The sequence below is a fragment of the Marmota marmota genome, unplaced genomic scaffold (assembly GCF_001458135.2).
Source record: "Marmota marmota marmota unplaced genomic scaffold, marMar, whole genome shotgun sequence".
NCBI lineage: Eukaryota > Metazoa > Chordata > Mammalia > Rodentia > Sciuridae > Marmota > Marmota marmota.
Genome location: NW_026000082.1, coordinates 14,639,926 through 14,656,523, shown reverse-complemented (window position 1 = coordinate 14,656,523; position 16,598 = coordinate 14,639,926). Strand labels below are relative to the sequence as shown.

The 16,598-nt window shown below is 39.3% G+C and overlaps 1 protein-coding gene and 1 long non-coding RNA gene across 2 annotated transcripts in view; both read left to right on the top strand.

The window, feature by feature from the left end:
- Positions 1 to 7,310: 7,310 nt before the first annotated feature.
- Positions 7,311 to 13,919, top strand: Cdkn2c (cyclin dependent kinase inhibitor 2C). Its single transcript, XM_015485018.2, has 3 exons — positions 7,311 to 8,544; positions 8,999 to 9,138; positions 12,459 to 13,919. Exons 2-3 carry the CDS (start codon positions 9,010 to 9,012, stop codon positions 12,840 to 12,842), a joined length of 513 nt encoding a protein of 170 aa, XP_015340504.1. The 5' UTR covers positions 7,311 to 8,544; positions 8,999 to 9,009; the 3' UTR covers positions 12,843 to 13,919.
- A 1,464-nt stretch (positions 13,920 to 15,383) lies between these two features.
- The window catches only part of LOC125620390, a 2,356-nt gene continuing 1,141 nt past the window's right edge, over positions 15,384 to 16,598 (top strand). The window contains exon 1 of the long non-coding RNA XR_007352018.1: positions 15,384 to 16,527. This is a non-coding gene — a long non-coding RNA (uncharacterized LOC125620390). The remainder of the gene's footprint in view (positions 16,528 to 16,598) is intronic.

The following is a 16,598-nucleotide window of genomic DNA, read 5'->3' as shown; positions in this document are numbered from 1 at the left end:
GGGAGGCGCTAGGTGCTCATGCACTCGGTAACCTTCAGGCGCCCCAGCAGCCTGCCAGGGCCCCACGGAGCCCGCACCGCAGCCGCCCCAACAGGGAGGTTGGATTGATTGCGGATCAGGTCTTACTGTCGGCCGGCCAGGATGAGGGCAGGTTGCGACAGCGCGCAGCCGGCACCCTTCAGCCACGACAAGACCGGCGGGGGCGGGGAAACGAAGAGAAAAAGCAGGCGGGCGAAAGCCACGGCCGCCTCCGCCTCCTCCGCTTCCTCCCTGGCCGCCGCCTCCGCCCCTGGTTGGCCAGCGCCAGAGCTGTCGCACATTTTGCCTGTCATCGAGGTCGCAAAGCACCGCTTTGCGGCTATCACGTGACTGCCCTCCTGTCAAGCGCTGGGAGCGCGACTACCGGGAGGAGATGCCTACCCGCGCAGCGCAGACGCCAACCAGCAACTGCGGGAGCTGGAAGTCTCGCAACGGGTTATTCCGGTTTGGGCTTAAGCTAAGGCCTGGGGGTACTGCCTCCAGCTGGCTGTGGCGGGGATCAGAGTCTTCGCCTCACGTGGTTAGTCACACACCTACAGCTTCTCAACAACTCAACACATTCTCACAACCCGTCTAACTAGCATTTCACAAATGTACATTTTAAGTTTCACCAAAATACAGCTTCATATGCAGTCCCTAATCGTCAACCTTACAGTGAAAACCCGCTAACACTGTCACATATATTCTCAAACCTCTTGGTCTGCATCCTCAGACTCTCAGTACCACAGAAGTACCCAAACTCCTTCTAACATATACGTAGGGGAGGCCTGGAAGCTGAGAGAGTCTTCAGAATCTCGACCTCAAAAAGAGGCTGAGCATTTTTAAATTAGTAGTTATACAAAATAAAATCGTGGGCTGGGGTTGTGGCTCGGCGGTAGAGCGCTGGCCTAGCACGTGCAAGGCCCTGGGTTCGATCCTCAGCGCCACATAAAAATAAGTAAATAAAAAGAAAGGTATTGTGTCTGACTACAACTAAAAAATAAATATTTTTTTAAAAAAAGAAATAAAATTGTCTTATGTTGTGATCACATCTATTATTTCCAGTTTTGAATGTATTCAGGTCTTATTAAAATATTCTTACAAATAAAGAAACTAGATTACTCATCAATTACTGAAAGTTTCAAGCTTTGGTCAGAAATTTACAGCCTTTGTACCTAAACTAGCCAAAAAAAAAAAAAATGTACAATGAACAGCGGCAGTTTATAATTGCCATCCAGACTAGAGGAAGGGTGACAGTGGCGTATGTTCAACTTTGACTTGGGAAAATATTAGCTTCTGGACTGTAATAGGCCATTTGTATACTTTGTAAAGTATGTAAACACCATAAAATGTGAAGTGAGATTGCTGATTTTATGTAGTACATCTAAAATAGAAACTAATGAAATTACCATATGAAATCAAGACCTAAGCTTATTAAATTGGAAATGTATCCTTGAAAAATCAGAAATCCGAATTAAATGTTCAGTTTTTTGAATACAAAGAAGTATGCTAAGTTGTTTTAAGATCTAGATTTACTGGGGGTGTAGCTCAGTGGTAAAAGTGCTTGCCTACCATGAGTGGGTTTCTGCATTGGATCCCCAGTACATTTATATATTTTATTCCCTGAAAAGAAATTCTAAAATTCAGTACAAATATAAATTATGAGGGCTGAAGTTGTAGCTCAGTGGTAGAGCTCTTGCTTAGCATGTGTGAGGCACTGGGTTCGATTCTCAGCACTGCCATATAAATAAATAAATAAATAAATAAATAAATAAATAAATATACATCAACAACTAAAAAAATTTAAGATGTATATATAAAATATATATATATATATACATATATAAAAATCATGAAGTGAAACAGTGCCAACAATATAAGTAAGGCTATTCAGTTGCCCCACTGGCATAAGTCACCCTAGGTAGGAAGGTGAATAATTGTTTCTATTTATATGGTCCAGATGAATACAGCCCTAAAATATTGTGGGGATTCCTCTGTATATTATGTGACCATACCTCAGAACCTATCCAAATATTGTGCTACTCTCTTTATTCCTCCCTTCTTTCCATCTGAAAATTAAAACAATATAATGTAGAAAGATGGAAGAATATCCTATACATTCAGGCAGTCTTTTAGTACTGATTTCCCAAATAATTAACTGTAGGAAGTTGGATAAGTTTCTTAAGGCTCTCTGACTTCAGCTTTTAAGAGGACTGTTTCAGGTGGTAAATGAGAAAATAATTTTATGAAAATGTATAGAAAATATTAAATCTTTTTATAAAGCTAACATATTTCATAGATTTCCTGGGTTTGAGATCTAACTCTGCTCCTTCACAAAACCCCTCTGAATCTGTTTGTCTCTAAAGAAAACTTATAGACTACGTTTTATAAGGGACTAAGGAACTTATATAGAGTGATTTTAAATGCTTATGAAAACTCCTCATAAACCTTAAAACTTTCCTAACATATTAGTTGTTGTTATCCTATACGCCAATTCCTAAATGCTTTTCTGAGGGTCCACTCCTTTAATAAAACTTAAGCCAACAAGGATCCCTATCATGGTTTTTAGTATCTTTACAACACAGTTTAGTGCTCTAGTGAATTCTGCATTTTTTCCTTAATTGTTTCATTTATGTATGTTTTCTCTCTTCCAAAATGTTGAAAGTTTCTTGAAATAATAAGCCATTTCATTCCATGTGTTTTGCTTTATTTTTTCTTTTCTGGTACTAGGAATTGAACATCGGGGTACTCTGTTACTAAGCTACATCCTCAGCCTTTTTATATTTTATTTTGAGACAGGGCCTCATTACATTGCTGAGGCTGTCCTTGAACTTGCAATCCTCCTGCTGCAGCCTCCTGAGTAGCTGGGATTAAGTTATGTACCACCACGCCCAGTTTATGGGTTTGTATATTTACCATATTTCATATGTAACAGAGTCTTGGGTAGATAGTCAATAATTTTGAATTTATTATTTTTATTGTGTCTAGTATGTACAGGTACATTACACACCTTATTTCTTATTTAATTTAATCCTCACAAAAAAACACTTAACAGAATAAAAAGCTGCTCTGAGAGTTTAAGAATTTGCCCAAATTCATGCTACGAAATGACAAACCTAGGATTCAAGAATAGGTTAAAACCAATATTCTCTCCACTTGCCCTAACCCCTCCCTACAGTATCTATCACCGTCAATGCTAAGTTTAAACAGTTCCTGAAAAGACAAGTTCTTCCCTATTACCAATGGTTGGAAACCAGCATCAAAAGTAACTATCCACTACAGAGGAAAGGAAAGAAAAACAAACGTTGAATTAAGAGGAAGAAAAAACAATTTATTTTCTATTTCTTCAAAATTCCTTCCTTGAGGAGAACTTCTTTGTTCATAAACATGAACAATGAAAAATAATTTTAATCTACCTATTTTTATTTACCAATCTCATAGTTGGTCTACTGTAATATTATGTGGAGCTCAAACACATCTTTTTCTAGAATTTCCATGTTCTTTGATCTTATTATTACTGTTTTAAAAGGAATTTTTACTTCATCTTTCTTCCAAATATAAACAATAAGTCTTATTTTTAGTTGCTTTACTAAATTTTTGTTTTAAATCACTTTGGATTAATAGAAAAGTTCCAAAATAATACAGAATATTACTGCATGTTTTTCCATCTTCCCCTAATGTTACCATCTTATATAACATGGTACATGTATCAAAATTAAGAAATTAATATTTCTAGAATTCTATTAATTCCAGAGAATCTATTTGGATTTTTATACTCATATCTTTTACCTATTCCAAGGCCTACTCTAGAATACCACAGTACATTTAATCATTGTATCTTTATAGTTCTTCCAATCTATGACAGTTTCTCAGTCAAGCTTTCAAACATTCAGAAACTTCATAGAATGTCCCTCAATTTGAGTTTGCCTAATGCTTCCTCAGAACTGTTTATGGATTTTTGAGGAAAAATACTACAGAAGTGATGTATCCTTCTCTTCGCCTCATAACAAGGCCACTTGTTACCAAAATGACTTACTATTGGTGGTATTAATTTTGATCCTTTAAGATAACCAAGTTTTTTAAACAATATTTCTTACTTATAGTGTAATTCACAAGACTAATGCTACTATAGTCTTAGACCCATACTTGAGTAAATAAACATGTATTTCATCTAGTGATTGCATGTTTTTTAAGAATCCAGTGTTAATTCTAGACTCATAAGTAAAGGAAATCTGTAAGACATAAGATTTAGGGCCTAAGAGTTCAAACACTACGTCCACTACCTGCAGACTTTAAGTCACAATCTAGCATTCTTAATTCCCTCACCTGAAAAATGGGAATAATTATATATATCTCACAGAGTTGTCAAAATTAAATAACATATGTATCATATTTCTTCATCACAGAATAATATGCAAATACTAATTGTTGCTATTATACTTAAGCTTTTGAGTTGCTTACTGTGCTTTTTTTTCCCTTACTTTACAAAAGGACTTTCTTAAGTGGTGTAAGTACCCAGATGAAAAAGCCTACTGAATCTCAGAAATAAAATGTCAAAGCCACAAGTAAAAGTCATAATAAGGCTCCCTGCCACTGCTGGTCTGCTTTCCACCTCTGTTTATCTATAAATATGAAAAAGAGAAAGATTTTGAGACCAGGTTAAGAAATTGTAGCTGGAAGTGATGTTGCAGGTTGTAATCCCAGGGCTTGGGAAGCTGAGACCTGAGAATCACAAATTCAAGGTCAGCCTCAGCAATTTAGCCAGGCCCTAAGCAACTAGTGAGATCCTTTCTCAAAATAAAAAAATAACAAAAAGGAATGTAGCTCAGTGGTAAAGTGCCCCTGGGTTAAATCCCCAGTGCCACCCCCAACACCAAAAAAAAAAAAAAAAGAAAAGAAAAGAAGAAATTTTAATTATCTCATACATAGTGCCAAAAGCTAATCATTTGGAAACCATGTATATTTGAGTCAATGAGGGAAATGTACAAAATAATTTGACTAAATCATATTCTATAATTCCTTTAAAATGATTCTAAACTACTAAAGAAAAAAGTTCCCATGATTGTTAATACTTAATATCCAAATAGAAAGTCTGTATTTTAGTATTTGAGGGACATATCATTACTATGTTAAAAGAGAAAACACTACTCTCAATGTAATAGAATACTGTGTGCTCCATGTTAGAATATAAGCTTATTGAAGGCAAAAATATTCTTGCATCTACTTCTGTGAACTAGCACTCAAAATATGTTGTATTTTCATTGAACTTATAATGCTCACTTATGCTGTCTAAACTAGACTAACCTCTGTGCTGCCAGTTCTGGTATACACATTAGGCAGAGTAAACATACAATTTAGGGGTCCAGCAAACCCCACAAAAACAAACGATAAAAAAGTCCCACATGCACAAACTTCCCTAAAGAATTTAATAATTCAGCATAAGCAACTGAACTAGTCATTATGGAGAAAAACAGAACTTTGTTGTACTTTTTTATTTTGGGGGTTTAAAAAATATTTATTTACATATGAGATAGGAATGGTGGGACATCAAAATATTTTCAGTGCTTAGGAGGATCTGTAAAAATCTTAATCCAGTTTCATGTGCATCATGTATTACCCTAAATTTTATTTACTCAGTTAATCAGCAAAAGTATTTTACAATATGAAAATTATAATACATGTTTAACCCATTCTTTACATAATAAGTACAATTGATTCTTCCTCATTACAATATTATCTGTAAGCAAGAAGTCATAATGAATGCTAGAAAGCAACTTTTATAAATTGTATTAATATCAGTTAGCTCTTAGCCAATAGTGCTATACTTCCCATCTATACAAAAAAAAAAAAACAGTTCCCAAAATAATCCAAAGAAAATTATTTATTACTTGCATATATAGAACCCTAAATGTCCAACTGGACTGTCTAAATATATGTAAGAAAAAAGAGGCATCAGTTTCTTGTGTTGCAGTTCCCACCTGATTCACAATTCATCTTTAGTTACCTCAAATAAAGAGCTCTGGTTATTTTTTTTTTTCCTGAACAATTCAGTTAAAACATTGCCAGATTCTTCACAGCTTCAGTTGTCCCTCCACCTAACAGCCAATCTGTTGCTAGATAATTATCCAGATGTATCTGGTGTGTTTTAACACTCCCAGTTTATTTCAAGGACTTGGGTACAGATGTTGCTTAAGTACATATGGTACCAGAGGCTGGTTCTAATTAGACCTTTTGTCATTTTTTGCTTGACTTCATTTTGACCACCGGGTGCATGATGCAAACGTGTTCGATATTTTTAAGAGCATAAAAATAAAGAAAGCAGTAGTTAATTAACGTTTCATAGCTAAAAGAGAAAGTTAAAGGTATAGAGAATTGGGACCTGATGATTGAAATAAACAGGTAGAGACGATTCCTTTACATTTAGACCTTCCTCCCCCACTCCAGCCCAGAAAACCAAACCCCATCTAAGTAGTAAGAAAACTTCCACAACAAAGAAAAAGCGGTTAGAAAACTCTTTCCAAAGCATACTTTCAATAGTTTAAAATAATTGCTTTTCTCCTTTTCCTCCAGGAATAGGAGGAATATTTCACATTTTTTAGTCCCTGCAACATTAAGACTCCAGAGTTCTTTATGCTTTTCTACTTATAATATGTTTTCAGTTTTCGTAAAACCTCGGTGTGTAAAAAAGACTTTTGCTTTTTCTGGGCACTGTGCTGTCAGTCTGGGTCTCTCCTCCAACTCAACCGCCACCTCGGCGGCCCTCAGCGATGATCTGGCAGGTGCGAGGCCGAGGCCCGGAGCTGAGCGAAGGAGGCCGAATTTACGCAGCGCGCGCACCCAAAGGAGGAGGCAGCCGCAGGCCGGGTTGTTCGAACTTTGCGAGCCTGGCTGCGGCGCGCGGAGACTGGCCGACCCGCCTCGCTGAGCGCCTGCTCCCTTTCCGCCTGCCAGGAGCCTGTGCTGCCGAGCCTCCAAGGCCTTTCAGCTCTCCACAATCGACTCAATTAACAGTCCCCTCGCCCCCGCCCTAACAGGGCAACCCGGGTTTCGCGTCCCGGACTCCATCCCGCCCTCCAGCCAGCCGGAGGAGGGCAGGCCCAGCTCTGCTGTGCCGATCCCCGCTCTAGTGGGGCCGGGCCGCAGGGCCGACAGGAGGGAGCCAGCTCTACAGACCCAGCAGGCAGACAGCAAGAAGGCGGGAGGAAGGGCGCGGGGCCTCGAGGGCGGAGCGTGCTAAACTGCGAGCTCTAGCGCCACCAGGGCGGAGGGCGGGGCGAGGGCGGTGCCCTGCCTTCCCGCTCCCGCGGCGCAGCAACTCCGCCGGGCCTCCTTAAAACTCTGCCGTTAAAATGGGGGCGGGTTTTTCAACTCAAAAAGCGCTCAATTTTTTTCTTTTCAAAAAAAGCTGATGAGGTCGGAAAAAAGGGAGAAGAAACCGGCACCATCTCTGCAGAGGCAACAGAAGCAGCAATTGTTTCAGCGAAAAAAGAAGCAAGGGAGGGAGGGAAGGAAAAGGTCAGAAAGGGGGACGACGCGCAAGTGCCTGTAGTGGTGAAGCGAGCAGGGACCTGCGATTTTGGGGACCAACTACAAAGGAGACTGTCACTGGCAGTGCTGTAGCTTGGGAGGAAGCTGTGCTGCTCATTTCGGCTCTAGGGCACAGCTGGCTGGCAGCCGCTGCCCTGTCGGCTGCACAGGCTCGGGGCACAGGCTGGGGGACCGCGAAAGATTGGCGAAGTGGCACAGGACGCCGAAACTGCTGAGCTCTAGTCAAGAGGGCGGCTGAACTGGCTGCGCCCTGGAATTGTGGCGACTCCCCATACTCAGGGCTTGGCCTCCTCTTCCCAGGACCCTCCCCATCTCCGGAGGCACACAGAAAACCGGGAAAGACACGAAAAGAAGGCGACGGCGGCAGCTCAATGAGTGTCTACAGCAGAAAGCCAGACCTAACTCAGTCGTTAGGTCAGGCGGGAAGTTACCAGTGAGCTCCTCTTTGCAGCTGAGATGCTGCGGCGAGCTGCTCCAGCGACCCGAACCCGATAGACGCTTCCCGCATCGCTATCCTCCTTGCTCAGGCTGCCGGGTGTCCCGGGACCCGGTGAGGCCGGCATGACGGGCTTGCCGGGTCCGGCTGCAAGCTCGGCAGCCTTGGGAGTTCCGCGCCCAGCCCGGCTCCCACGGCCTCTGAGGCTCAGAGGAGCTGCGGCAGCCCGGCGGGCGGGCTCCAGAGCCTTCTAGAGCGGCGGTAGCCCGCAGCTCGGCCCCCACCGGACTAAAGGCTCCTCTTGAGAAGCCGAAAACATTGGAAATTATTTCGACCTGTAACTGGAGGGCCACGGAACTGCTACTCCTGTCTGCCTTTGGCGATCATCTTTAACTCGCGGAGCACGTCAGCATCCAGCCACCGCGGCGCTCTCCCAGCAACGGAGGACTCCCGACTACCCCATTCCGTAAGACGGATGGAAACCGAGCCCCTCCGAGGACCTGCCCGTGAAGTTCTGGCTCAAGTCACCACCGTGAACAAGGGTGGGTTAATGTCTTTTCTTCCTCCCAAATGCCTTTTCTTCCGCGGTATTTTCTACCCTGACCTAGTCCCTTAAGTCTCCACACATATTCCTCAGAGATCTGTAAGTGTAAGTGCGTGACATTTCTGCCTACACCTCACGTCCAGAGCAGTTAACCAGGAATGTCTGTGTGTCTCTCTGTTGAATCACCAGGGGGTTGAATCTTCATAGAGGTTAAGCTAAAAAGCGAGGAAAGGAGCCCCCCCCTCCAATGGCTCAGTTTTGCTGAATAATCACGTGTGAATCGAGGGGCGGGCTTTTGGCAGGCAGATCTTACTAGTATTTACTACCAAGCTCTACTCCAGATTAACCATCCCAGTCCTTCTGTCAGTCTCCGATGCCATCATGCAGCCTGGTTAGGAGCAAAGGAAGGGGGAGAAAGAAAAACAACTAATTCATCTTTTCCTGATCGTCAGGACCCTAAAGAATGGCCGAACCTTGGGGGAACGAGTTGGCGTCCGCAGCTGCCAGGGGGGACCTAGAGCAACTTACTAGTTTGTTGCAAAATAATGTAAACGTCAATGCACAAAATGGATTTGGAAGAACTGCACTGCAGGTTGGTATCCAAAGAGGTGGGGAAAACAGGTTAATAATGTTGTCTACGTGAACCAGGTCTCTAGCATGACAGCTTTTAAACTTTCAGGGGTACAAATTTTCACTGTTTTTAAACCTAGTCGGTTGCCATATTTTATATCTTTAAGTGGATCCAGCTCCCCAAAATGACGTACTTTGAACAAACTCGTCAAATCCAATAACATCCTCCATACCAAGAGGATTCTAGGTTTGGTCTTGATTTTTGGAATGTTTTTGTGACGGTTGGGGATTTTAAACTAGTGATAGGAGCACCGAGGACTGTTTGTTTTGTTTTGTTTTAGATAGTTCTGTAAGCACAATATTATGATTATTATTTGAAGTAAATGCACTGCTATTAATGGTTTCATGTACTTTGCCCTCAATAATTGCCCTTAATGTTAATTTTTTTGACTACTAGCAAGGGTGTTTTTCCTTCAAATGCTTCACGTTTTGACAAACGACCTTTCCTCATTTGGAATGGGCACAGAGACAGGATGTACATTTCACAGTTAATATAATACCATCCACCCATTAAGGAATGAAAAGAAATAAAAAGTTTAATTTTCTAGTCAGAGCTCAGCTGCAGTGTTTTTGTCCCTGCGGTCATGCCGTGGTATGCTCTAATTTTCAGTAATTAGGTTTACAGGCAACAATTGACACATGTCCAGCTGCCAAATATGTACCTGATAATTTTTCCCCCTCCAAACGTTGTCATGTAACTTAGTAGAAAGGCTTAGAAACAGAAAAAAAAAAATGGAAAAGTAGTCTCAAATAGTTGCTTTATCAGACTTCTTATGATATTTTTATGAACTGTTCTTACTTGGAAGCTGTTTTTGAAAACCCAGTGGGAAGAGGGCTTTTAAATGGCTTTGTTTAGAAGGCTTTGTTATTATAAGAATTAGAAGTTTTAAGTGGCAGAAGTTTTAAGTTCACATACTCTGTACATTTTAAATTTGAATGCACTGGCCTTGTAAAACTTTCAGTATTAAGGAAGATTATTCATAGATACTAAAGTATTTATCTTGTTATTTCAGATAGATTAAGTAGGGAAAGAATTTTTTCCAACTAGTAGTTTTAAACAGGTTTGTGATAATAACAATGCCACAAATGTAATATATTGAAAAGTTTCCTACTGAAGAGTCCAGAGATTATCTCAGTCTCACAAAGTATGAATCCATGTTCAGAATAAGATCTTACAGGACTTTTGACGAACAAGAAGATTGGACAATTAATACTTAAAAAAGTTTGGACAAATATTTTTAATACAACTCAGCAATCATGTTCATATTAAACATACTTATCAAGATAATAACACTTATTTTGACTTAGTACATAACATGAAATGAAACACACACAAACAGGAATCTAGAGGCTTATTTTCAGTATGCCTCTGAAGTTATGTCATAAGAAAGAAATTTCTTCAAAACCTTTCTAATATTACTATTATTTTCTATGAGAGATGGCAAATTTCTTCTACAATTATATTTATTTAACTCAATTGCAAAAGCTTTCTCTTCCTAGGGTTAGGTTTTCAATCAGTATAATAATGAAGGCCTTAATCATACATTTGCTTTGCAAGGATCCATGGGGTCTCTCTCGTTTTTCTCACTCTAGAGTTCTTGAATGTGGCCAAATCTTTAGAGAGAGTTGTGGCAAAAATTAAATTGTATTAATTTTTAATAACCAAAAAGTATATTTCCCTGAAGTTCTTGAAAAATAAATTGTCTTTTTTACTATTGCCATAAAGGAAGGACTAAAGGTTCACAGGGTTGATCAATTGGGAAACTTAATATCTTGACCATCTATTTAGTTTACATTTCTAAAATATATTTTATTTATAATTCTCAGTATATTTTATGTTACATAATTTGTGATTTTTAAAAACATTTCAAAGAAATAAAATTAACTTTGTATTTTCCAATGGATTATTATTTAACTTAATAAACATTGTCTTCTGTGCAACCTATTTATTTTAAATTTAGATTATTATGAATATACCTAAATATAAATGAAACTAGTTAAAATGCTGAATTTTCTGGCATGTTAATGAATAATGTTTCTCACAACTAAATTATATTACACTTGCATGCTGTTCTACAAGATATTTTTTAACTATGAGAGACTAACAGACACCTTTTATTAAAGTGAAATACATTTAAACAACAGTAAATAAGTTTTCGGGATGTGAATTATTTCATGTTGATAGCCCATGTTAATAACACATTTTGACTTGTAAAATTTTGGCAATTTACAAATAGTTATTCCTAAATGCTTATAATAACTATAAAAGTAAATGATAGGCTCACCAGTTCATTGTTAAATGGGCTGAAACCACAAGACAAAGCTGTCCGTGCCCCGAAACACACATCAAATATCTTGGTTTTTGCTTTTGCTCTCTTGAAAATCAGGAGGTTAGTTAGAACTTTGAGAAACAGTAAATAATACTGTAGGATGACTGTTTCATCCTTTTCAAGAACAGCTGCCAAACAATCATTCTCTATCTAATAAAAGGTATAACATGAACTTAATTTTACATAAATTGATATAATAAGCATTATAGAACACTGTGGCTTATTTAATGCTTTAATAATCAGTAACATTCTGTAATTTGAATTGAAGGATTCTAAACATTGAACATAGTAGTCAATAGTAAAGAACTTGCAAAGAAAAATATTTTAAAATAAATATTTGGAAATTCGAGGTTATCAAAATCTCTATTTAGAGGGAAATTGTGAAAAGTAATCATTTAAGAAAATATTAAGTCTGGATTTTTAATAGATCAGTTTTACACTAGGTGACACTTATTTGGGACTTTAAAGAAACTCACCATCCTTACTTGTTTTCAGTAGCTATTTAGAAACAAATTTTACTCACATTTGATTTTCCAGAATTAATACTGTAGGCACATTTTATGAACATGTATGAGCAAATAGGAGAAGGAAAATCTTATTTAAATCACAAATTTATTTTCTTTTATTTCAATGAATTTATGAAAGAAAATATGCAACTCCTCATGGGAAATAACTGAATTGTCAGTAAAATTTACACAAGTTGCACAACTATTATTGATCAATTTATCCCACTTCTGGGCCCATTTAAAATATTCCATCAAAGAAGCTCAATTGTCAGAAGTATTCTATTTTTACTAATTAGTACTTTCCTTCAATTGAGCCCTTCGGGAGGAGTTGCTAGGAATCTAAGGACTGCGTTAAAAATAGTTATATAAATAGGACAGATAGATATTTTAAAATATTCCTGTAGCATAAGCACTTGAAGGATTCTGTGTTGTTACTTCTTTTCTAGGTTATGAAACTTGGAAATCCCGAGATTGCCAGGAGACTACTACTTAGAGGTGCTAATCCCAATTTGAAAGACCGAACTGGTTTCGCTGTCATTCATGATGCAGCCAGAGCAGGTTTCTTGGACACTTTACAGACTTTGCTGGAGTTTCAAGCTGATGTTAACATCGAGGATAATGAAGGGAACCTGCCCTTGCATTTGGCTGCCAAAGAAGGCCACCTCCCAGTGGTGGAGTTCCTTGTGAAGCACACGGCCAGCAATGTGGGGCATCGGAACCATTCGGGGGACACAGCCTTCGACTTGGCCAGGCTCTATGGGAAGAATGAGGTCGTTAGCCTGCTGGAGGCAAATGGGGTCGGGGTCGGGGGAGCAGCAAATCTGCAATGAATATGGGAGGGCTTTCCCACATTGCCTTTACTTTGTCAGTTAATTAGTTGGCTGTCTTGACTATTTTAATATCTTTTGTTAAAATATAGTTTTTTCATATTTTAAGCAGCTAGTTAAAGCTTCTGAAACTGCCCAAGTGGAAATCTTGCTACAGGTTCATGAATATATTTAAACATCTTTTTCACTGGCAAAATCTTGATATCTAATGTGTAATTGCAAATAGCTTTGCCTTTCTTCTCCACATTTTATCAACTACTTGACTTTCTTTGCTTACCCCTTTGCCAATCACTATATCCAACTTCGAGACTTTGTTTATAAAATGTTTGTCCTGATGCTTCTTTAGCCTAATTAAAACACTTTTTCCAAGCAGGCAGACATTTTTCTGTGATTTTCACTCCTCTATAACCCACACAAAACATGCCACTTGCTAAAAACTGTACTAAAGGTTCACATGATGTTTTGGAAAAAGTTAGACCATTTGGAAAACTAGATGTATTCTGTTTATGATTCAATTATTATTTTCTTTCTCTCCCAACCTACTCCACAGAGAGTTTACTTGGGACTCATTTCTGCTTTAAAAAAAAAGAAGAAGAAGAAGAAAAACAGCATTTTTGAAGCTCAAAGTTGACATTATTTCTGTATGAATTTCTCCAAATATTCTCTTTTCTTTTTCTCAAAGTTAAAGCAAATAGTTGAAGAAATATTTTTCAGAAGTAGCAATCTGAAAACAAATACACATTAGCTCTAAAAAACAGTTTTAAAATGACACTTTAAAAGTACCTCCCATTAGTTGATTTTTTTTAAAAAAAATTTTTAAATGAAACATTTGTTTTAGTAATTAATACATTCCCCAATATTGTACCATAAGTATACTGAATGTAATACTGGACTTTTCTCCCTGAATCTCAAAAATGTAAAATTACAAAATGTTTATTAAAATAAAATGCAAATACAATTTTGATGGGTTAAAAGATTCAGCAAGAATAATTATAAATTACATATGAAGGTCATAACTGTCTAAGATCTGCATAATAATAAATGTAGAAATGTTTTCAATAAATAAATAAGCCAACCTTCCATATGGCTCTTGATTTCTACAAAACTTTTTGGTAAAGTAGTATAAAATCATTTTTAGAAGGCTGATTAACTAAAAATAAAATAGGAAATAGAGACATCTCAAATTTCTAAGAGGATTTCCCAACATCTGCTATTTATTCTGTCATATTAAAGATTATCACCAAAGGATTTCAATTCAGTTATCATTTATACATTTCAAATAATTTATTTATCACCTCCCACATGAACAAAGGTGTTTTATATGAAAATCCCCTCCTTCTGCTTCATAAGCTCTCTGCCCTTGCTTCAAAAAGAAAAAAATACTTAAAGCTTTATTGAAGGGCATGATTCTGATGGCTGCCCTTAAAAGGACTGGAATAGTTGCAGGAAAGTGATTTTCAATCATTTATTTTCCATGAAAAGATGAAAGAATATAGGAGTGCAAGTTTAATCCTTTTCATTTTTTGAGTAAAATTTACATTCCCTAGGTGTAACAAGACTTTGATTTCTGTTACCTTTAATAACAATTTACTACATAAAGTTTTGATGGCAACTTTTTTAAGAAAAAATAGAAATTGACCTAATTTTGAAGGAAAAAACATGCTATGTTTAAAATACAGTAAACATTCAGGATATGTTGCTTTTGTGTGCTGAATATTTTCTAAGCACACTACTACTGACAGTAATTTTAAAAACCTTACAATCTGTAACTGTCAAGTTGAACGATTCTGAATTTAAAATTCAGGTTCCATTAAACATCACAGTATCCACTATGTGTCATAAAGTAAAATTCCCCTTTAGAGGTTTTTAAATATAAAGGCATATGATCATAAAGCCAAAGAGGAGTACTTCTACTACTGTTTTGTTCTCCGGTGGTCTGAACACAATAGAGGGAGGGGAAGAGTTATCTTTTCATCAGCCTAAAATTTGGTAGGCATTAAAACATCCTACAGTACTCTGGTTCTTCGCAGGAAGTAGCTTTACTAAGTATTTCAGAAATGAGTTATGTGGTCCCCTCTAGGAAATATGAAAACCATTATTCAATTTCTCAAAAAACCTCGACAGTATACTGAAATATATAGAATGGAAAAGACGATACTGCTAAGTTCAACCGGGTCTAACTTGCAGGGAACTGAGGTCGGGGGAGAGATCTGAATTTATTCAGATACAAAGAGTGAGGCTGCAAGTACTAATTAATAGGGTGCCCAGAGCCTCAGGGGACAATGTGGTAGAAAGCATAAAGACAACGCAATGATGCGCTCCAAAATTTCTTCTCTGCATTCGCATCCACATTGCTAAACTCCGGCTCAAGCCTTTGCTCGGTTATCTAAATCCAGGCTTACACCTGGGACAAGAGGTGGGGAACGTACAAAACCTCAACATATGCTCTGGTATCTGAACCACTAAGCAAAATGCTTTTTATCCTATTTCAGTAGTGAATCAATAATTTTTGATGGACATTTTACACTTCGCAAGGTATGATGAGCTCATGTACACACGCACACACGCACACACATACACACAGGGTAACTGACAAATACATAATAAGGCATTCTGTTTTGGGAAAAGCAATTCACTTGACGATATGATAAATTTCCTTTATCGTATTTATCAAACGAACATTGTGGAAACCATGGCCCGGGACTGGTTTCGAAATCTCAGTTCCCTAAAAGGTGTTTTCGGCTTTTAATGGGAGTAGAAAGAAGTAATAGTCCAGAAGCTCTGGAAGATCGCAGTGCTAGAGCTAGAGCGAGAGAGGGTCGTACTTGCAGCCTTCCAGACTACCCTAAGCAACCTTCACCAAAGGGCTGAAAAGGGGGAAAGTCCCCGTCTTGGTCTCTGTACTATTTTGCTTTACACTGCAGTTTCAAGAAAACAGATCCACGCAGAGACACAGTGAGAGGCAGGAAACAAACTTTCCGCCTGAGACATGGAGCTCTGCCCATAGCCAATCCAGGTTCTACCGAGGGGCTCCGAAGGCATCCTTTCGGTCCCTTTGAAACTCTCTCCAGATTCCAACTCTGGCTCCAGGTTCCCTAGTAAGGAAGCTGGAGCCCAGTGCTTCCTCACCGCCTGCAGAAAAACCCAGGGTGGGGGTGGGGGAGCTTCAAAACCGTTAGGTTGCTTTTTTTTTTTCCTCCCTCGCTAAGGTTTCTTTTCTCTTCTCTTCCTGTCCAAATATTTCAAATTTCCGCGCCTTAAATAACAGTCTCCTTTTATTTAGTTAGTTTCCTCGGCAGGTTTGGCCGCCCACTTGTCTCTGTCCCTCTACGAGCCTGAGACGCCACGGGCGCCTAGTTGCTGCTTGCAGCCCCCTTGTGCTGCCCCAGGCCCAGTTTGCACCGCATCCAGCGCGCGACTAGAGCCACTGCACCCTCCTGCCGCGACCTCGCATGACCCAGCTGTCCAGGCACCCAGAGCCACTAAGGCCGCCCCGACCCGGACGCCTGCCTGCTTCTCAGCTTGACTTCCCTTCCCGAACTTGGGAGCGTCTTCTGCTTTGGGGTTTGGATCACCATGGCTCTGGAGCGGCGAAAGGGCTGCAACTATAGGAAGGCAGCGGAGAAGGCCAGTGGCCGAAGCCTGCCCCAGCCCCCACCCCGCGGGTAACCTTGGAGGCGCCCTCGGAGTGAGTGTGAGCGCTGCCGCGCCAGCCGGCTGGGGCTAGCTAGCGCTCCGCGCAGCGGGCAGGAGACGGGA